This window comes from Lichtheimia ornata (assembly GCF_029851405.1).
Source record: "Lichtheimia ornata isolate CBS 291.66 chromosome Unknown scaffold00051, whole genome shotgun sequence".
NCBI classification, from domain to species: Eukaryota; Fungi; Mucoromycota; class Mucoromycetes; order Mucorales; family Lichtheimiaceae; genus Lichtheimia; species Lichtheimia ornata.
In genome coordinates this window covers 149,967-172,482 of record NW_026695371.1, presented here as the reverse complement: position 1 = coordinate 172,482, position 22,516 = coordinate 149,967, and the positions used below count along the sequence as shown (strand labels likewise).

At 42.6% G+C, this 22,516-nt stretch overlaps 3 protein-coding genes across 3 annotated transcripts; 2 read left to right on the top strand and 1 right to left on the bottom strand.

The window, feature by feature from the left end:
* Nucleotides 1-71: 71 nt before the first annotated feature.
* Nucleotides 72-884, bottom strand: O0I10_009106 (uncharacterized protein; the record flags this gene model as incomplete). The annotated part of the gene is made up of 5 exons (XM_058489103.1): nucleotides 72-153; nucleotides 219-423; nucleotides 482-579; nucleotides 651-803; nucleotides 874-884. 5 exons carry the CDS (start codon nucleotides 882-884, stop codon nucleotides 72-74), a joined length of 549 nt encoding a protein of 182 aa, XP_058340151.1.
* Nucleotides 885-15,498: 14,614 nt separating this feature from the next.
* O0I10_009105 (uncharacterized protein) lies at nucleotides 15,499-16,854 on the top strand (the record flags this gene model as incomplete). Its single annotated transcript, XM_058489102.1, has 7 exons — nucleotides 15,499-15,605; nucleotides 15,665-15,679; nucleotides 15,739-15,816; nucleotides 15,881-16,079; nucleotides 16,140-16,288; nucleotides 16,346-16,508; nucleotides 16,567-16,854. 7 exons carry the CDS (start codon nucleotides 15,499-15,501, stop codon nucleotides 16,852-16,854), a joined length of 999 nt encoding a protein of 332 aa, XP_058340150.1.
* A 307-nt stretch (nucleotides 16,855-17,161) lies between these two features.
* Nucleotides 17,162-20,625, top strand: O0I10_009104 (uncharacterized protein; the record flags this gene model as incomplete). The annotated part of the gene is made up of 10 exons (XM_058489101.1): nucleotides 17,162-17,183; nucleotides 17,248-17,437; nucleotides 17,501-17,627; nucleotides 17,685-17,930; nucleotides 18,818-18,978; nucleotides 19,040-19,145; nucleotides 19,196-19,375; nucleotides 19,443-19,613; nucleotides 19,685-19,948; nucleotides 20,002-20,625. The coding sequence occupies 10 exons, from the start codon at nucleotides 17,162-17,164 to the stop codon at nucleotides 20,623-20,625; spliced, it is 2,091 nt and encodes a 696-aa protein (XP_058340149.1).
* Nucleotides 20,626-22,516: the final 1,891 nt, after the last annotated feature.

The following is a 22,516-nucleotide window of genomic DNA, read 5'->3' as shown; positions in this document are numbered from 1 at the left end:
CCAAACCCATCCGCAAGGGAACAAATAATAATAGTAATCCAAAATAATAATTGTATTCTCGCATGAATGATTTACGCACGTACAATTTCCTTCCACAGGGTATCGTTAAGATGATGGATATTATCGCATCCGATACCTTTGTTCTTCTTGCGACTAAAAGTAGCAAAAAAGTAAGATCAGGTTGGATAACATTACTCCCTCCCATCCTAATAACTTACATGTCCTCTGTGCTCATCTTGAGCCAACCAATAGCCAATGCGTTTTCCTTTCCCTCGGCCATAATAGCCACCATGGATTCTTCTGGCAAGTCCACATCCATGCGAGCACCCTTGGAAGTTAAACCAGGACACATGATGTTAGCACCTGACAAGACAAATTTGATGGCACCACGATCCACTTGCAACTTGGGAAGAAGATCAGGATCTATATACCATCAACGTATCAATATGCATGCCACTTCACATCATGTTGGTTTACTTACACTTGTGCAAAAGCTTCAAAGTAGGAAAGTAAGGGCCATCAAAGTGCTGGAAAAACAAGATCACTCCGTTGACTGACAAAAAGGTAAGGTGCTCGTGGCTATCCATATCATACATACACACGTTATGAACTTGATACATGATACAACCCAATAGTATATTGGCTCTTACCCCTTGATCTGAATGATGGGTGTCTTTTTGGGGATCAACTCGTCCATAATGGGCTCAAGTGTTGGAAACTGATCTTGGAGTTTGGTGCGTACAGCGCGTTGAACAGAGGATTTGAGCTGGGATTGTCCAGCAATGTTCTCGGAAAAGCTGAATCTGTATAGTATTAAACATGGGTTGAATAAGAGAGCCTTATCAACAGGTAGCAATGGGAATAACGTCGTACTTTTTAAACATGGTTGCAGGCTGAACGATACACGGCTATGGCTACTCCCCACCAACGCGCACCATGAAATTGCGGCTGAGATCTGTTGACAGCTATAGATAGTACCGACAACGCACGCCCTGCTATTTCATATATCATCTCTCTCTCCCATCATGCTTGGCCACATAATAGTCGCCCTATAAATCAAAGTCCATGGCTTCAAAATTGATGCATTGCACTGATTCAAATTCATTTTTAATGTACAAGTGGGGTTATGTAGTTCATAATAAAGTGGTAGGTGATGGAATGAAGCTCTATATGCTTGACTTGATCAAAATGATGATTTCGGCTTGTCCTACTAGGCTTTTTTGTACTAGAGAAGACTATAACATCAAGTAGCTGTTGTTCGACTTCCACTTGCTGATCGTGTGTAGTCGCTGCAGTTATGTAATAAAGCCTTTCATATCTTACACATTCTGCTCTGCTGTATTTACTATGCGATTGTTGCCTCCAAAAAAATGGTTTAAAAGTATACAATATCATCCTTGGATATAGTAAGAGCTTCCGGGGTACAGCAGAGAATCTGTGTTATTCATTTAACCAAGATGATCGGATCGCATGTAATCTAACCTTTAGGTGATAAAGCTATCAAAGTAAGTGGAATAGCTAACGTCGACATGTATCCTCAGTACTAGCTTCCAGTGCAAACCCCCTCACTCCTCAGTACAACAAAACACTGATATGATGAATGATTCAAAATCCAATAAAGTATAGAGTATATTGAACGCTGTTACAACTGAAATAAAGCGAAACAATTGATAAGGGTAAACCACCGAAACGGCCGCCATGGTTGCTATCGATGCCTTGTTATCTCCTTGCCCTTGATACGCCAATGACAATGATAGACCTGTGGTAGATAAACGACTATTAGTATCTTCGGGAGACACATTATTACCTTCTTGGAAGCACCAGCACAATCTAACGGCACCGATGATGGTGATAACGATAACAAAAAAAGGGAGAACAATAGAAAAAAGGAAGAAAAAAGGAAGAAAAAAAGAGAGTAAAAATGCCATCTGCGCACTCATGAGAGGGACATCTCGCTAGGACGACACTACCGAGGCCATCGAGCAACACAGCGACTCTTGAGCACTCATGAGAGGGACATCTCGCTAGGGCGACACTACCGAGGCCATCGAGCAACACAAGAAAGAAAGTCAAGGTCAAAAGAGCTGCGCAAGCTGTTTCCATGACAACCTCCCAAGAGCTTCAAATCCACAGTATCCAATGAGGTAAGCTCCGCTGTTGGATCAAGCCCCATATGTACCTTGTTGACATCTTAAAGGAAGCCTGCAAGATCCCATTGTTTTCTACTTGTATGTTTTTGGATGATTGTGATCACGGCTTTGACGACTGTTAACGAGTAGGAGTACGAATGTTGACGGATGGTATGTAGACGACGATGGGGGCAAGGTAGCTAGATGAAATAAAACAAAACATTGTTTATTACACACTTAGACTTTGCTGGCTAGTGGATTACATGTTATTGCTTCGAGAATGGGATAAGAAAGATGGTACAGCTATCCGTCAGGCAAGAAGTTTATGCCTTTTGTGATACAACAAGGAGGAGTGGGATGACCTTGAGAGAAAAACTAGAGAGATCCCTCCATTGAGTTTCAGGATGAGTGACCCATCAACATGTACAAATTGGTTTATGCAGCTCGACTTTCTTCTACATGCAAATGTGATGCATACCTTGACACCCCTTTATTATTGGATGCTGTTTACTTTCTTACCTTCACAAAAGGCAATCATCATCATCATCCATTTGGGTAGCAACCTGTCAAGGGCGCGTTTGTGTAACCACCACGTGCCATTTCACCCAGCTCTCCATCTTTCCATTCATGCAGTCGACACCATCCACTAGGAAAAAGCAGCTCCATCACGCTTACAGCATAGGTAAAACATAAAGACGCCTGTATCTCCAAACTTTACAATGAAACGTGGGGTTTTTATTAGAGCAATGTGCTCGGCTTGGCCAACAGCACCTTGTGTGAAAGTTTCGCGTAATGTCGCAAACAGCCCAAAAAATATTTTTTTGGTCGTCGTCGTCGAAGAGGTCGACCCCCGGATCCAGTTTGGCTGGTAGCGACATTGCGAAATCTGGGAATGGCCACGATGAACTTCATACTTTGACACAAATCGCTTTGACTCAGCCGAGCAGCTTGTTCTCTTAAAGACCCCACACTTCATTGTAAGGTTTTGAGATATGGCTGTCTTTATGTTTTACATATGCTGTAAGCGTGGTGCTATATGAAAAGTGGTCGTTGTTCATTGTGAAGTAGCTTGACCCTGATACAGCCGGAGATGCAGAAGGACTTCTTTGTGTAACACAGCTACTTTGTGTGGTAAAGCAGCAGACATTGCCTGCATGGCACTAATGCCTGTACATTGTGATCCTAGCAACCCCAAATCCATATAAATAGCAAAGCAGTTCAAACAATAAACAAGAGGAATCCTCTTTTCCCAATTTTGTATCATTGTCGCTGGCCTAGGATTGGCCTCAAGTTTCTATCGTATATCTACTCTTTGCACGTACGCATGTCGTTTGTCGTTATCTCTCTGATGGTGTAGCTAAGCAATCATCTTTGTATAATGTAGTATCCATTTATTGTTTCCTGTCGCTGCTATCTATAAGGTTTCACACCTTGAAGTCTTTGCTTTTTGCTACTACCTTGGTACGCTTGTTTCCCTTTGCACGTTACATCCCCTTTTGTCTTTGTGTTTTCTTGTACTGATTATGAACGCTGGCTTGTATGCAGATTGCGAGCAAAAGGCAGTCAATAAAGATCGTCAACATTTGCATGACTGGAAGGATTGATGGATTTTACTTTATGGTCTATCCATAATAGTCCATATGGTGCACGCTATCAGCCAATTCCTCACAATCAACATTGTTGCAAAATCCACTGCATGGAAATGATTCTCCTGCTCCAGCCGAGCATTTCCATCATTCAAGTTTCTTGATCCGAGCTGATTTGACTGAGCTACGCTGGAACAGCAAACATGAAAATAAATGAATCGCAGACCCTGCGAATGTCTCCGTCTTTCAAACTTTTGGACGCTCTCATTCCAAATTTTCAAATGAAGCGTGAAGTTTTTATTAGAAAGAGCTGATCAGCATGCTCGAGAGCACCCTTCTGACCCATTTTCAAGTTGGAGGTGAACAACTTCGGGGCGGTGGGCCGTTCACTCTTTATTGCCCGTCATCCACCGTTTGGACACCCCCGCATTTTAAATCTTCACAATGAAGTCTGCGACTTTTAAATGAATGAAGTTGATCAGCATGTTCCAGCGAACCTTCTGACAAAGTTTCATGTTCGAGATGGGGAATCCCCAGGTAATACATTCTATTTCGATAAATCATGAACCCGGCGCTGACATGCTTTCCGATCTCCATAGTAAATCCCACATTGTACCCTCCCATTCAATATTTTTAAATGAACATGAGGTCTTTTTTAAAACAATATTGATCAGCATGTCCCAGAGTACCTTGTGTGAAAGTTTCAGGTTCGAGAGGGGTAATCTCAATATCAAGGATTGATGTACAGTGTTCATGCAATTATACAAGAGGTGTCCGACCGATTTACTTTCCACTGCTCCCACTCTCAGCTCTTCCCTCTTACTCCCATTCCCAATTGTTGCCCCATTCAAGTATACAACTACACCTGCGAACGATTGTCCTGCTGCTACCCATCAGTCAATCCTACAGCTCTCTTGATCCCATTGTCTTTGACTGAATGGCAAGTCCATGGCGTGTGCAGCCCACTACAACACCCGCGTTTCTTGACACTTCACCTTCTCTTGTACAATCGTCGACGACAATCAAACGTAACAGCGTTCATTCCAGCAGTTGCTATTGGCGATGTCTTTACTCCATTGTCTCATACAGCGTTCACAACCTTGTCACTCTACTACTACAACACACGCTATTGCACGCTCCTCTGCCACTACCAAACGTAACAGCTTAGTCTATTGTCTCAAGCAGTGCTATTCACTTGCAGCATCCTGCCTTGCATCCTTTGTTACCTGGACAACAGATAGCCATTGCATGGGAGCAGCTTTGTTTACGTGTCATCAACTTGCTTTCAATACATACGAATTCCTATGGATGATGCCATATCAGCTATCAAGTACGCCACGATGCAAAGCCATGATCACCTTAGTTGAGCTGCGATAGGAGATGATCAAGAAAGAGATGGACCAACACCCTGGTGGAAAAGGAAGCATGTCAGTAGCATTATTGGACTTGCAATGGATATGGATGGATGGATGTAACCAAGTGCAGTGATTGGGAAAGATGGAATGTCTCTTTTGGTTTTTGTCGCGTTGTCAGCAGGAACGATGCACGTGGCGCATGGATATGGCTGAGGATGATGATGGATTAAGAGGGCTTGTATCTTTGGCGGAAGGTGGTTACAGCCATGGATAGGTGTTGGAGTGCTCGATTCGATGCATGCAGCAGCTATTTTACAATGATGGATGAAGGATGATGATGACGGCAGCAACAAAGAATACAATGACACAATTATCCCTATCCCCTCTATGTGATTCATCCGCTTCTTATTCAATCCTGCTCCTTTGTCGTATTATTTACTTGATAAACATCCATATTACCATGTACTATGCTTCAGCTTTTTCATTGAATGAAGTTTGGATTCAACATCATCTTTAGAAGTGTATCGTGCTACCAGCTCATATGTGCAAGATGTGGATCACTTGGTTGCTTTCTGGATTGGAAGGGGAAATAGAAATTGGAAGGTCGGGAAGCGAGATTGGATCATTTACATTATCGTATCAAGAGGCTTTTGTCCCTTTCGTCGCATTGCATTGGTTGAACCTCCCCTCGTGTATATGCTACATAAACGATAGGTAGCGGCGATTTTCAGTGGATTGTTTCAATGCTTGTATTTACAAAGATAGTGAGTTGTGGACAAGCGGATGGTTGTCATTGTTTGGTGATGAACGTCTTGTTCATCTCATATGCACCCGGATTTGTATTATGCATGGCACCAAGGCTCTTTGTGAAGGAACCCCACCGGCTTATCATCATTCCCAACAAGCATCTTTTAACTCTTTGTGATCACCGAAATACCCACGCCTACCATCAGATGAAAGGCATTGTCACTCTTCCTATTACTCCCAATACATCCACCTTTATTTCCTTGCACCTTCAAAGGCCAAATTGATGTAAGTATCATGTTTATGGATGGGCTTATTCGATGAACGATCCATATACTGATATCCGTAACGATCTTTAGCGTTTCATTGTTATCCTCCTTTCATTGTCATTGTAATTTGGCTTGTTATTAAGGTAAACCTCATCCTATGCTGAATGAACCATATACTCATATTCATTTTGATGTAGCTATCTCCTTAAATGCATATGCAAAGTTGGAGTAGGTGGCATAGTACTCTACAGCCCACATGGTGGTGATGATATACAGCGGCTTCCACGAATAGGCCCGAGGCTGGAATATCCAACTTGTCCCGAGAGATGCATTGATCAGTTGACGCCCATTTTAAAAGTTGTTTGGAATGCAAGGAACGCACGGAGCGGCTGTTGGAATGGATAATCATATGCGACGAACCACCATGGCACTGTTTCAACCAACTCTACAGTGGACGTCGCGTTGTAATTCATTCATCATTTCCCGCCCCATTCTCTTCATCATCGACACTATCAAAGAAAACACCGTAACCACCACCACCAGCAGCATCCGTTATTGTCGTCCACATCATGCTCGAGCCTTTCCTCTTACTATCTCACAATTGAACTTTTGTATGGCTCAAGCAGCTTTTACATCGTGAACCTCGTGTGTTGCTGGTGCTTTTGTTGAAGCTAACTCACTCATTAGCAAGATCGTTTCCGCCAATGAGGACATGGTTGGGATCAGGGTGAGTGGAAAAGATAAAAGGTAACGTGCGTATACTTGGGTGTGTACAGACGAGGTTGCTCTTGACGAGGTGCATGAAATTAAAGGCACTCCCGATACAATGAAATAACCCAGATGATAAGCTGAAAGTAAAGAATAGCATAAAATGCTTCAAATAAACTCTGTTGCTGGTTGTCTTTTATTCTTTGCAATTACTTTTCTAGTTATAATACGACGATAGTTGTTGTTTATAGATAATAGATATGAAGTAAGCGTTGTAAAGGTTGTGAATGCTAAGAAAAGAAAAAGAAATGGGGTGTGGGAATCAAAAAAGTAACGAAAGTGAAGCAAAAGTAAAGAAAAAGAGTGTGGAAAATGTGCAGGGAGTGGGAATCGAACCCGCGATTATGTGTAACTGACCAAGGAAAAAATCCAAAAAAGGAAGAGACAATTGGTTTCGATGACTTCCGTCATGTACTCACAGGGATGACCGCGCGAAGGTTTGTCTCACCATCCCCACCTCTAGCGGGCGGACCAATCTCCGCATCTTCAAGGGACCTGGTCGGGTTGGGGGCCCGAGCAGGTGCTTGATTTTTAATGGTTCTCTCCCCCTGAGTGCCCCCAACACTGCAGGGCGAGAGATCCGAGGTCCATTTACCCTAGGAATCGATCTACTTATATAATGGTTTTAGGGATCCCCATAGTCAACTTGTGGGTCTCTCCATTTTCACACTTTTCCCCACCGTTGTACATGAAGCTACGCCCGATTCCAACGTTTTTTATATCATTTTGATCGTAAATTCTACTACAATCATATAAATGTAGGTTTTTTTGAGAAAAAAAGTGAATGGGTGTCATTCTCTTCAGATTTAGGGCAAACCACTGCTTTCATCACGTGGAATTCGATGATTTCATTCGCCCAAAGGCTTCGGAGTGCGGCCTTTTTTTCTTCCACCTCCACCTCTTTTTCAATCTCCACACAACCGCACCCACCCATCCTGTAAGCGTGATGAAGCTACTTTCTTCTAGCAAATGGTGTCGACAGCATTATAGGCAAGAGGATGAGCTGAGTTTATTGTACTTGGTGGTTACATACACACTTCGCTATGATTATTGGCTTCGGGAAAACGCGTAAACAGCATCCTATCATGAAAAAGCTATCCATTAAATGACTATGAATCCATATTACGTTCTTCTATGTTTGGTAAGAGGAGTTCTATGATGGTCGCATTGATGTGCACGGACTTCATTGACGCCAATCCCGCCATAGTAAAATGATGGTATAGCTTAATTACAAGAAGTGTGTTCAATTGAAATCTCGCGTAATGGTCGTTGATATTGACCCAAGTGTTTAGGCTATTGTGGAGGTGCCATATTAACAACAGCAAGCGGGGTGGCGTGGAAGGCACAAATTGAGAACAACGAAAAGGAAGACAAAAAACCCCTTCTTCTCCTCTCCCGTTTCACAAAGCAAGGTAAGCTTGTCTCCATTGACAAACTACAACGCATTAACAGCTAGCGTCCCTTTCAATGTACAGCGTCAATGGGTGAACTGGTGGTCAATGGCAACACTTTTCCATGACAACAAGTATACGCGCGCGATCTACCTTTGACTTGAACTTCCATTCCAACACAACGCGTACGTTCAATCGCTGCATTACTTTATTATTCAAGTTGGACGTTGAGATACTGAAGGTTTCGTGTAGTTTGCTGTTCTCTCGTTTATACAAGATACAAGGGACTCTTCGTGTGTCGTGTGTATTCTTTCCATGGTTGTCGTCAAGGTGATGTCCATACTACACGTTGTTACTTTGGGTATGTTGATATGAAGAGTGAATGCCATCCTTGTTATCGTGTCTTACGTTGTATTTATATAGAGCTTGAGTACGTTGGATTAGGGCGTTTGCAGCAGCAACAAGACAAAGAGCATCTCTTCCAACACACGTCTGTTGCGGTGGATCATGTCATCTTTGGTTGCAGCAAGTTTTATTCGGTCATCAGCTTGAGCAATTTGTTGGATGAAGGACTGTAAGCTTATGTCTTTTCTTATGGGTGGATCGTGTCAGCAACAATCAGTGACGTACATAGCTTTGGTGCCATCAAGCTTTATCCGATCATCTCGTGATTCTTGCTATCAAGCAACAACTGATTCCTTTGATGAACATCCTGAAATGAGCGTCTCTTATCGGTAGTTCATGGCAACAATAAGCAGCAACTTCTTTATCTTCTGTTATGAACAAAGTTTATTCGATCATCTGGGTCGATGTATGCATAGACAACATTACACGTAAGCTCTTCAGACTTAATCCTGGTATGTATATGCGCCCCATCAATTTATCAGCTCATGTATCAATTTATCAATCCATCATCCTCAATTAGAATACCCACGCCGCAATGCACAATAAAAGGATGTTGTCGCCGCCCATCATACTCCCACACGTCTCTTTTCTCTGTCATACTTCTTTGGTTGCTTACAAGGTCAAATCACCAAGGTTTGTGTGTACATCACTTCTTTCAACCTGTGGATAAGCGCTGATCTTTGTGGTTCTTTGTGGTCATTCATAGTGCTTCATTGTTGTCGAGGTCGTCATTATGATATTGGATCCTTATGAAAAGGTAAACCACAATCATGTTGCTTGATGAGTCACTACTCATACACGCCACCTTGTTACTTTCGGTATAGCTATCTCTCCGTGAAGCATCTGCAAAAGTTGGTTTCGGTGCCATGGTCTACGTCGGTTGCAGAAATTGACTTGGTGCATTTGACATGGTGCAAATAGTCGATGGCGGCAGAAGGGGAACCACCCTCAACTCCCATGGTGCGTGATTCAACGGCAACCATCATGCACAGATAGCCAATCTTAAATTGGCAGAGCAAGGTCTATATGCTGCAAGTCGTGTATCTTCACAAAAAGCGGATCGATGGTTTGCCGATTTATTGCACTTCATGGTAAGCTATGGTTATGGAGATGATGATTGAATGCATTTGGCTTACAATTTGCTGCTGTCTTTTGTAGGATCGCACACACACACACAAGTTGCTTCAACTTTCCAATAATACCGTGAAGGACAGGCGACGATCATTTGAGGAATTCTTTGGTCACTCCACCACCAATACCAATACTGATTATCATTCAGTCAAATCATGGATTCGCGGATTCTTTTTCCTTCCTTCAAGCAATCATGAACCCACATTCCCTCAGCATTTATATTGTCCATACACACAAGAAGATATTGACAATCATCAACGAAAGAAACAGAAGTCATCTCCATAGCAATGTACATCCTGTATCATCCCACATTCAAAGATTATATATTCGTACACTCCACAAAGGAACAAGCCCATCATTAGTACTGTAGTTAACCCTTACACCCATGGACTTTATTACATGGTATAGTATGTACGTAGTAGCCGTATGCTATATGAAATTTTCCTTGTATGAGCATTGATTCTTCTATCGCTGCGGTAGCTTGTCTTAAGAATACACTGTCGGCACACGAGGAGCCCTTTGTACCTTGTCTAAACGAGAGTAGAGGAACTACACTTAAACTTTAACATCTCTACGTCCAACTTGAATAAAAAAGTAATGCAGCGACTGAACGTACATGTATTGCAGCGAAAGCTTGAGTCAAGGGTAGATCGTGCACGTAACCTTGTTGTCACCAAGGAGTATCGCCAGTGACTACCTGTTGGCCCATTGACCTTCTTCTGCATCCAATGGTAGCAGTTAATGCTCTGCACTTGTAAATGGAGCTTGTTTTACTTTGCTTCGTGAAGCGAAGGAGGAGAAGGGGTTCTTCGTTTTCCCTTTTTTCGTTGTTCTCAATTTGTGCACTCCACGCCACCCCGCTTGCTGTTGTTAATAATATGGCACCTCCACAACAAACATCCTATACATTTCGGTGAAGAGTAATAACTCCCGCTCGAGATTCCACTTTAGCATAGTCCTCGTAGTAATCAAGCTATACATGATTTACCATGGCCAGGAGGCGGTGTCACTTTGGTCGGTGCGGCATTACACAACTCATCAATCGCCTCACTCGTATTAGAGCTAAAGACGCAGAAAGATTTGTTTGTGTAACTAGCCGAGTTGAAATGTCGATCCTATTGGTGGGAGGTGCATGATGGATATTTACCCCCATATGCCTACAGTAATGACACTTTTTTTTCAGTTGAACATGGTATGGCTAATAAGCCAAAAACGATCACCGCACCCGAAAGTATCTTGTTTGAAAGAGCATGAAGCCTGAGACGTAAAGTTGGTCTTCTTGTCTCGCAAGAAAGTCGTCCCATGATTTTATTTGGTTGACAGCAGCAGAGAATAATGACCATCGACGACAAGCCTGAGAGGCTTTTGGCATCACAATGATTTTGGATGCCCTGGCTGTTTCTGGAATACTAACCATGCCATGTTTAATTGTGCAATCGTCATGTGTTAGTACCAGTGATCTTATTGATGGGAGCGTGATTGGTACATGTATGCAAAGTGAATGACTGTTTTTGGTTAAGGACAGCATCGAGCAAACTAGGAAAACGATGCTTCGGACTGGGATGAGTAGAGAAGATGGATGCTTGGGGACCTGATAGTAAGGCAATGGTGGCTGTTGTTGGATCATCATTATCATGTAAAGTGTAAAATGGCACACACCCTTTTGCTATACGTGATGATCATTTCTTTTATTTACGTGTACCTATTGTCTATCGTGAGGGTGATGATCATGATGGGTGGATGGTGTGTATAGGGTAATTGATGAGTGGCCTCAGTGTAATAGCAGTAGGGGGATTTAAACTTGGGGGACAGCAGCTCCACGACTTGAGACAGAGCTTCTCTTCTTTTTCTCCCACCTTTCCTTATTCCATTCACGACATCTCGATCAAGGTAATGTATTATAGAAGAGTGCTCTTGTTGGCTGTGAGGTATTAATGTAGTTCTGAACATGCCTTGTCAGGGAGTGAGTGTGTCCAAGTGCTGAGGAATGAGCGTGGCTGGTGGTTGGTGGTTGCCATGGCGATATCGTTGCTTCCTCTTGTTCGTTGCTATTCCCGCTCTACGCTTGGTGTCAACAGGTACATTCAGAGTCCAATGCTGCAGCCGAATTGGCTCCATTGACGCGTCAGCTTGTATAGAGAGCAAGTTTGGTTTCAAGACGTTGGCTGGTTTGGCGTTTTGTTTCGGCTCAACTATACTACACCATGGTTTTCGGTTTCCAGTAACCAACAACAACGGGTCTTTGTGTATATGGAAAAGGCAAGTACAATGAAACAAACAATGTAAAGGGTGTTCATTGTGTGTGTGCTAATAATGAATTGAATAGGTTTCTTTGGTCAGGCAATGCAACTTGGGGCATCATCATCATCTCTTTGGGTTCAAGTCCCAAGCCTGTATCAAGTGGTCGCTGCGTCGCTCTGCACTAGCCAAGTGTGCTGGAAAAGCCTCTTGGAACGCGTCCAGGGCTCTATAGGCCTGCGTTTGAGTTGATGGGTCGACGACGATGGGTTTTTGGAAGAGCATGGTCACCGTGCTGAGGTAAAAGGGGATTTGCAACAGCTTGTGAATGTGTTGAACCAACACGCTCTTCTCATGATAGGCTCGTTCTTTCCCTTGAGGATTTCTTTTCATGAGGTGGGAAATGATTGGAAGGATTGGGGATCATTCTTTCTTTGGAGAGGATGAATGAGAACAACTATGAGCTTGGGCTCTACGTAAGTGAGTCCTTCCTTGCCATGGATCGAACTGGCCTTGCGTGATTCGTGCAGTGCTTTCTCAAGAACAAGGGATCGCCCGACGTTGCTCGTATGGTGGTGATTTGGTTTGTGAATTCCTTCGGATTTGCTTTCTTCCTTAGAGAGGATCGCCTAACGGTATACCAAATCGTCATCATTCCGGTACCAGATGGTCTAACTTGCCTGCTTTCTTATTTGTAGAGACGGCGATTACGATGATTACCACATTCACAACAATGGCGTTTACGATGATCACCCCATCTACAACAATGACAATGATCACGACAACGAGATTCAAAAGGAAGCCTGCAAGATCCCATTCTTTTCAACTTGTGTATTTTTGGATGTTGGTGTGACGGATGAGATTGACGACTGGTGACGAGTACGAGTAGGAATGATGACGGAGGACGACTACGACGATGGTGGTGGCAATGTACAGTACATAGCAAGATAGCTAGATAAAATAAAGCATTGTTTATTTATTACACGCTTGTTGGAGGTTGCTAGCTTGTGGATTACACACTATTGCTTCGAAGATGGAATAATAAAGGTGGTCCGGTTAAGAAGTACATGGCTTTTGTGATACAATAAGGAGGAGTGGGAAGTGGGATGAGCTTGAGAAGAGAAAAAAGTGAAGAGATCCCTCCATTGAGTTTCAGGATAAGTGACTCATTCAATATGTATATGTATGTTTTTACATATACAAATTGGTTTATGCAGCTCGACTTTCTTCTACATGCAAATGTGATGCATACCTTGACACACCTTCATTATTGGATGCTGTTTACTTACGTACCTTCACAAAAGGCAATCATCATCATCATCCATTTGTGTAGCAACCTGTCAAGGACGTGTTTGTGTAACCACCACGTGCCGTTGTAGTGAAGGATGACAGCCCGCATGTGATGAAGCAGCCCGGAATGAAAAGATCGGCTTCCGAGACCTCACCCCAACATCCCACAAACCATGCATAATATCAGTAAAACAATCTTTCCATGTAGTGCAATTTGATCCTAAGCATATAAATACCCCCACATCAAATAAAGAACCAAGAGTGATCTTCCCAAATTTTGTGTGTGCCTTTGTGTGTGCCTTGCCGGCTAGTGTGTGTGTTTCTATTCGAAGGAGTATATACCCATATTCCCATTCTATTTCCCATCATTGTGCAATCCTATCATACATCATCTCTGTTTCCTCCCCTGTTCCATATCATATCTTTCCCCTCATTGTATCTCTTTACGTGTGTATTTGTTGAGACCTTTCGAGTCATCCCTAGTAGCAGTTGTGCACCAAAGGGTGCTTGATAGTAGATAGATGACTTTGTACATGGACACCTCGACTCATATGGCAGGGTATACACATTCAGGCCTTGCTGCTGGGCACGTTCCGTTTCCTTTATTTCACCGTTTCACTCAGCTCTTCATCTTTCCGTTAATGCAGCCGACACCATCCACTAGGAAAAAGCAACTCCATCACGCTTACAGCATCAAAGCGGAACAAAAAATTTACAATCCAATGCAAAGGAGGTATAGAAAGCTGCTTGTACTTGCGAGGGCTGGCAAGGATTTTACGGCATTGCAAGGCGCTGCATTTTATTGCTACGTTAAACAGAGAAGTTGGTAGGGGCTGCAAATGATTGCAAGATTGATGGTATAGGCTGCATACCACTGCATACCACCGCAAGGTTGGATATAGAGCTTGTGAGGGATTGCAAAGGATTGCAAGGTAGCTTATAGAGATTGCGAGGGACTGCAAAGTAGTGCAAGGCTGTTTATAGAGATTGTGAGGGATTGCTAAGGATTGCAAGGTAGCTTATAGAGATTGTGAGGGATTGCAAACCAATGCAAGATAGCTTATAGAGATTGTGAGGGATTGCAAACCAATGCAAGATAGCTTATAGAGATTGTGAGGGATTGCAAACCAATGCAAGGTAGCTTATAGAGATTGCGAGGGACTGCAAAGGAGATTATGATGGGCTGCAAAGGATAGCAAGGTAGCTTATAGAGATTGTGAGGGAGTGCAAACCAATGCAAAGTAGCTTATGTATGCTGCGAGGGGTTGCAAAGGATTGCAAGGTAGCTTATAGAGATTGCGAGGGTCTGCAAAAGATTGTAGTGGCAATGAAAAGGATTGTGAAGGCCTTACTGTAGGTGGCAAACAAATAATGCTAACTACCTCAGGCTAGCTTATACAAGTTGCGGCAAATGCAACCCTCTTCAATGTCACAAGGTGCCACATCTTAACCCAATTACATTATTTACGTGCAGATACGTTAGTTTACAAGGCTGCAGTGATGCCCATATATCCAAACATTAAATAGTATGCCCTGTCAACTGATTCCAAACTCAATGCTCGTGTGGCAAAAAAAGTGATATAACCATCAATGTATCGTCCTACATTGCAAACATTTTCTTTATGCATGTAAAGGGTACCAATATCCAACCACATAGAAAGAGACAAAGAGCTTTCTTGTGGTGTGCTATGTATCTCCCTTGTGTTGTTTGTAGAGTTATGCTTTTCCTTTTTGAGTCCCACTGTATCACCATCCTTATTGTGCTTTCCGGTATTTCAAGTTTCATTGTCCCTTTTTGGGCTTACGTTACGTTATTTGTGTTCACTAAACAAAAGTATACGGTGCCATTAGGTTGGTTTATTTACACCAGGCAGGAAGCATCACCATGTGATAACGTTTATAGATCGAGGCCATGAGCCGTGTCAAAATCCCATCGTTCTTTTCACTCTTCTTTGCAACACGACTGAAATCAATAATGGCAATAGCAAGAAAGCATAACGCAGAGAGCAAGTCATATGGATTGTGGATAAAGGATATGATCTAATTGCAGCAATTGTAGGAACAAGGCAACCAGATCGCAATGTAAAGCAGCGCCAAGCGACACGTGTATTGAACGACGTGAGCAATAAGGAGAAGTATGCACCAAATGTAACTGTAAAATCCCCTCCGCTTTGCTAAGCTTTCGTAATAGTATGACCGAGAAGACGCCTCGAGAAGATAAAAGGCACGAAGAGGAGGGTGCGGAATGTCCATCCCAAAGGACTTTGTGTTCTGACAATGGCAACGACGGTGAAGAATGGTATGCATTAAACCCACTCTTGAATGTATAGCATGTTACTTATTGGATCATCGTGGTAGCTTTGATGAAGAATGGTATGCATTAAACCCACTTTTGAATATATAGCATATTACTTATTGGGTCATCGTGGTAGCTTTGATGAGGAAGAGCACCTGGCGGAAGAGCACACTGGCCCTCATGTCTTACAAGTGAAAGACATCGATAATAGAAGGTAAAGGTTTCTTAATATAAAAGTCCTATGGTAGTAATTGATTTTGGCTCATCCCTAAGATTAGAAAATCTTTCTGTATTACTGAAAACGCTGGGGCGGAAAAGTGGTTACAGGGCGAAGTACGTCGATTCCTATACAACAAAAATCCGTTTCCAACCGATGAAGAGTGTGATGATGAATGCGTGGCTATGTGCAGGCGATTCCTGAAGCTTGATGACGATGATGATCAAAAAATAATACCTTCATACAAGACGACACAAGTTGTAAGTATACCTTAAAGAGAATTTCTTAAGGACGAGCTGTACATTGATTTGGACTTGTAGTTCTTTAAGAGTGTCTCATCCATAAGAGGATCAGTGCACACAAGCACTGGCAGGCAATTGCAAGCGTACGAATTTGACAATACCAACCTACCAGATAAATGCAAAGAGCGGTCACGACGACAGTATCGCTATCCCGTTGATGGCGTCAGGTATGATGGTTGATCCAATTACTGATCATTGCAGGTAGCTGATATTATACTACATAGATTTGCAAGAGAGAACTTCCGATCCACCGGCGCATTATTACAAAACAAGGCTCTTGGTGAGCTTATTGCAAAGATTTTCTACAATGACATTGTAGGAAAAGCCCGCATGCCATATCCTGAAAAGCCCTTGCCAATTCCTTTGATTGCATTTTCATTCTGTGCTGTAAGCATTTATATGTACGAACCGAAAGACCATCGATTGTATTAACCGCTTTTATTAGATTCTTTATCGCATGACCATTGCCTATGATATCAAGCTCATCGATCCAGCCATGAAGTCCCCATTTAAGCGAAACAGTGGATATTGGTATCGAATGTACCATCATACGCTCAAGGGAAAGGGGAGTACAGAAGATGAGAAGATTGATTGGCAAGCTGTTCAAAGTGTTCAAACACAAGTGGTGCGGGATTTGACAGGCAGAAGTGATGATATGAGTGGTGTCGCTACAAAAGTTTTGAGTGCGACGATTGTTGATGGTGAATACGAAACATCAAATGATGAAGCATAAAAGGCAACCATGTATGACAAAGAAAGGATGTATGCAGCTGTCAAATGATGTTGACTTGGCACAGCGTACTTTTTCCCATTGCGTCTTTTTTCCCACTGCATCTTTTTTCTCTCTTTTCTTCCTTCACCATAAGAGACCACGAATAAAATGGATGAAGAACGTTAACCATGTATGGCAAAGAAAGGATGTATGCAGCTGTCAAATGATAATACCAAACCTGGGATGAGGTCGACTTGGCCCAGGCTACTTTTTCCCATTGCATCTTTTTCCTCTCTTTTTCCCTTCACCATAACAGACCACGAATAAAATGGATGAAGAATGTTTCGCAGGTATATTGATATGGTACGTGATGGGGAGCAAACAAGGTATTAAGATACTCAATGTCTATACTAGGAGGGTCACGTAAACGGCACACCGGCACCGACACATATGCTGGCACCCCAACCAAACGCAAACGTCAATCCATGAACAAGTATGAAAGCGACGCCAAAGCTCATCCATCGAAAGGCACCTTGTCCGCTCTTGATCAGAAAGTTGCATCTCTAGCTTTCGACTTGAATCTTTCCAGTGCTGAATACCAAAGGTGCGTGCGTTTCCCACAAGTTCAAATGTGTATAGCTAATGGGCTTTTCACATGCTGTTGCAGGATCGTTGAGCTGGTACAATTTACACTCGATGACCAACAACCATCAGATGCCCGGTCGCTTTCGGTTGACACGTTGCAAAAGCTCAAAGGAAAATTACGTCGAGAAGCTGACCCGTGCTCCATACTGGTATGTGCCATAGGTTGTAGCAATTTTATCGCCTCGGCTGATTCCCAATCCACATAGCCATTTACTCATGTGGACATTGATCCTACGCATGTCCCAGATTTTCCACTGGATCATCTTGATGAATTCAACAGCAATATCGGACCACTATCGCTAGAGTATCGAGACATCCGTGACCTATGCGAGCATCTATTCTCTCATCCAGCATTTGCCGATACAATGATTTTGCAACCGAAAACGTATACAAGGAATGAAGAACGTGTTTACAAAGGACTTGATTCAGGGGAATGGTGGAACAAGCTTCAGGTTAGTGTTATCGTATACTATGAATCCCGTACATTCTTTCGCTTAACTTGATGCATATGATCAGACACAGCTTCCAGGATATGTGATATTGAGCATCATGCTTGCTTCGGATCAGACTCTCATTACGGGAAATTCGCTTGACAAAGCTTGGCCCATGTATTTGAAGCTGGGTGAGATTCTATAATATACCTTCATTTCTACACCATCTAACACAACTACCATACATTACTTAAGGTAATATTCCTGCGGAGGTCCGAGAAAAGAGCAAGAATCGGCCAAGTCGCGTGCTGGCGTATCTCCCGTGCCTTGAATGGAAAGGATCACCTCCATCTTGGTTGACCACTGCTAAGTACTCCGTAATCCATTATTGTCTATCGCACATACTTAAGCCGTTTCAGAGGGATGACGATGGCAAGTAAGTACGTATCACTTGGGTTTGTTGCTTTTATTCATTTGAAAGATAGGATCAAATCATACCGCATGAAGGGGCCTCATGGAAATCTTTACAAGTGTATACCGGCTCTTGCGACTTATTCGGCTGATTTGCCTGAGCAGTGAGTATATTACAGCTGAGCACAATTTAGTTGTCCATGTACCATGTTACAAACATATAAACATAGGAGGATGTTGGCTTGCATCAAAGGCGGCTCAAGCAAATGTCCATGTCCACGGTGTGAGATCCCAGCTATCAAGTTTCACAAGTACCAAAAGATGCCCCTTCCCGTCCGTATACAGGATCCAATGAAGCTGCGATATGAAAAAACAAAGAGGATACGAGTGAATAGCCGAAAAACGGCAAATGAGAAGAGGTATTCTTTCCATACTGTGCAGGTAGTAGGATAATAGTAGATCAGCTTGATGCATGTACTCAAGAATTTGGTGGATAGAATGCTTTTTGGGAGGTACCTCTTTTCGATATTTACAATTCGCTTGCCGTGGACGACCTCCATCAACTCGGTGGAGTATACAAACATCTTCTTCAATGCATGGAGACGTCAATGACTGAAACAAGTGATGGCAAAATGAAAATGGCAATGATCAATGAAAGGTAAGAGCGTTCATTAATATCAACAAAGATAGCAATGATGCTAATCATCGCATTTCATCAGAGCAAAGAAGCTTCCACCATTTGAAAACCTGAGACGGTTCAGCAGCGGTTTCCTATTAAGTTCATTGAAAAACCCAACGTATACCGAGATGCGCGATCATATGGGGGTACGATTACAATGATGGATGTATCGATCAAGCTAAGCATTTCATATTAGATTCTTATGTGTCTTGTTCATGATGTGATACCTCTGCAGATGGCACTTACTTTTCGACATTTTATTGACTTCTATTGGCAAGCTACTGCGAAAGAGCATTCAGAAAGCACGCTCAAGGATATGGATCAATCTTTGATGAATTACTACAAATACAGCGCGATTATGGAAAAATACTCCAAGGTAGGCTATTGGATGTTAGGCTTTGATTCAAAGATCGCTCTAATTGGTATGTACTATCTTTTGTAAGTGTGGTATGAAGTTTCCGAAGAATCATTCCCTGCTCAAATATGCCAATGATATAACGCAATATGGTGTCATCTCAAATTTCAGTACAACTCATTCCGAACGGCAGCATCAATGTGATTCGAAAGATCCCGCAAAGCATCTCAACCATGCACAAGGTACCGCCACGAAGCAGGTATGTACAAACCCGATGGAAGTGACACAATCAAGTACCCTGTGCTTACAACAATGCATTTATTTGGCTAGATGAGCGATTACATTTATCATCGCGACTTGTTGGATGATGAATACTATTCTCCAGAAGCAATCACACCAGCTAAAATTTGGCCGCCGGAACCAATTCACAAGCTTTCTTCAAAAGTATTCAACAAACCTGTCAGCATTTCTGAATTGGCCAAGATGAGACCCGCTTGCCTCCACCTTGAGCATTTGATTATGGTATACCTTGTAAGTCATCCTTGCCAGCATACTACTACAGATATCAATGATATGAGAAACGATTTTGAGAAGGTACATGCAATCATTTATTCACGTCGTGAAGATTATTTTAACATCTATAACAGATGATTGACATATATCAGCAACTGACGATCGAGGAGGGTGACGAGGATGGCGGGTATTGCAAAAGTGTTGTTCGAGCCCACCCATCTTTTTTTGGAAACGAGCGCTATGATTATGTACAAGTGGATCGAGGCGGTATCGGACAAGCATTGATGTTTTTCAAGCTCAAATTGCTTAATGGAAAAGACGATCAAGACGAAATTGTTGAGCTATGTTTGCTGAAGTGGATCAAAACTGCATTTGTTGCCCATGCAAGCGGATTACAAGCCTTGAAGCCCAGTTGCAATGTTGATATCATGTCTGTCGACTCGATCCTACGTCCAATACATGTCGTCCCTGATTTCTCCACAGCTTACACATCCGAGGATGGATCCGAGTCATATGGCCAATACTTAAAAAACCATGACGTGAACAGGTTTGAGTGGTCTCTTGGCACAGGTCGTTTGTTGTCAATCGAGGAAGAAGATTTTGTTGATTGGGAAGAAGACAAGGATATTACAAAGAGGGTTTTGCAAGACATGTTTATCATGCGAGAAGATGATCTTAGTGACGAAACCGATGAAGACTATATTGACGAAGAGGATTCTGATTTTGATGCCAGGCGGGGATTACCGATAGACATGTAATAGCAATAGCAGTAATAATAGTAAGAGTAGTGGTCATAGTAGTATTCATAATAGTATCCATAGTAGTAGTAATAGCTCAATAACAAGGAGAAAAGACTACATGTTGTGTTGAATTGTATCCTCTGGTAAATAGTTCAAATGGGATTCTGCCGTTGAGAGATGTGTAAAGCGCTGCAAGGGATTGAAAGGCACTGCTATGGATTGCGAGATTACATAGGACATTGAAAGGGACTGCAAGGCACTGCTATGGATTGCGAGATTACATAGGACATTGAAAGGGACTGCAAGGCACTGCTATGGATTGCGAGATTACATAGGACATTGAAAGAGACTGCAAGGCACTGCTATGGATTGCGAGATTACATAGGACACTGAAAGGCACTGCTATGGATTGCGAGACTACATAGGACACTGAAGGGGACTGCAAGGCACTGCTATGGATTGCGAGATTACATAGGACATTGAAAGGTACTGCTATGGGTTGCGAGATTACATAGGACACTGCAAGGCACTGCTATGGATTGCGAGATTACATAGGACACTGAAAGGTACTGCTATGGGTTGCGAGATTACATAGGACACTGCAAGGCACTGCTATGGATTGCGAGATTACATAGGACATTGAAAGGCATTGCTATCGATTGCGAGGTTATATAAGACACTGTAAATCATTGCTAGTACTGGCTAGGCGATGCAAGGAACGTTAGTAAGTATGCAAAGAAATGCAGCTCAGGTGGTTGCGTTTTATGCATTTTCAGCCTCGCAGCCCAATGCAATCCGATGCAAAATTTTTCTTCCACTTTGATGAGCATAGGTAAAACATAAACGTGCCTGTATCTCCAAACTTTACAATGAAACGTGTGGTTTTTATTAGAGCAACGGGCTCGGCTTGGCCAACAGCACCTTGTGTGAAAGTTTCACGTTCAATCTCGCAAGTAGCCCAAAAAAATATTTTTTGGTCGTCGTCGTCGAAGAGGTCGACCCCCAGATCCAGTTTGGCTGGTGGCGACATTGCGAAATCTGGGATTGGCAACCTTGATCGTGAAACTGGCACCCAAGGTGCAGTTGGCCAAGCCGAGCACATTGCTCTATTCAAAACCTCGCGTTTCATTGTAAAGTTTGGAGATACAGTCACCTTTATGTTTGTAAGCGTGATACTACATGAGAAATGGTCTTTGCTTAATGTAAAGTAGTATGACTATAATAGAGCAAAAGATGCAGAGGGCGAGTTTGTGTAACTTGAGTCAATCAGCACAGGTGATGCATGATTCTTGTACACAATTTAGGAATAGTTAAAAATGCCAGCTAATAACCTAGTCCTCCCATTCTCCATTGTTGCCCAATCCAATGCATACGAACGATTGTCCTGCTCCAGCCCAGCATGCCCATCATTCAACTTTCTTGATCCGATGAGATTAGACTGAAAAATGCTCAAACACAGAAACATCATCCAATATCAGAAGAATCAAATTGGTAAGTTATTTGTAAACTGCCGGCTAATAGCCCATTCCTCCCATTCACCTTTGTTGTCCAATCTAATGCACACGAACGATTGTCTTGCTCCAGCCCAACATGCCCATCATTTAACTTTCATGCTTCGAGCTAACCTGGTACTAATTAAGGTAATGGCTGTTGTTGGATCATCATTATCATGTAAAGTGTAAAATGGCACATACCCTTTTGCTATACGTGAGGATCATTTCTTTTATTTACGTGTACCTATTGTCTATCGTGAGGGTGATGATGACGATGGGTGGATGGTGTGTAAAACATGGAGGGAATGTCGTCAAAGGAATGGAGGGCTGTAATGAGATTTGATGGTGGTCATATGCTGTCTGGGTTTCTTCCATGATAGTCTTGCCGAGTATTGCGAGTTGAAGTAGCGAGTTAA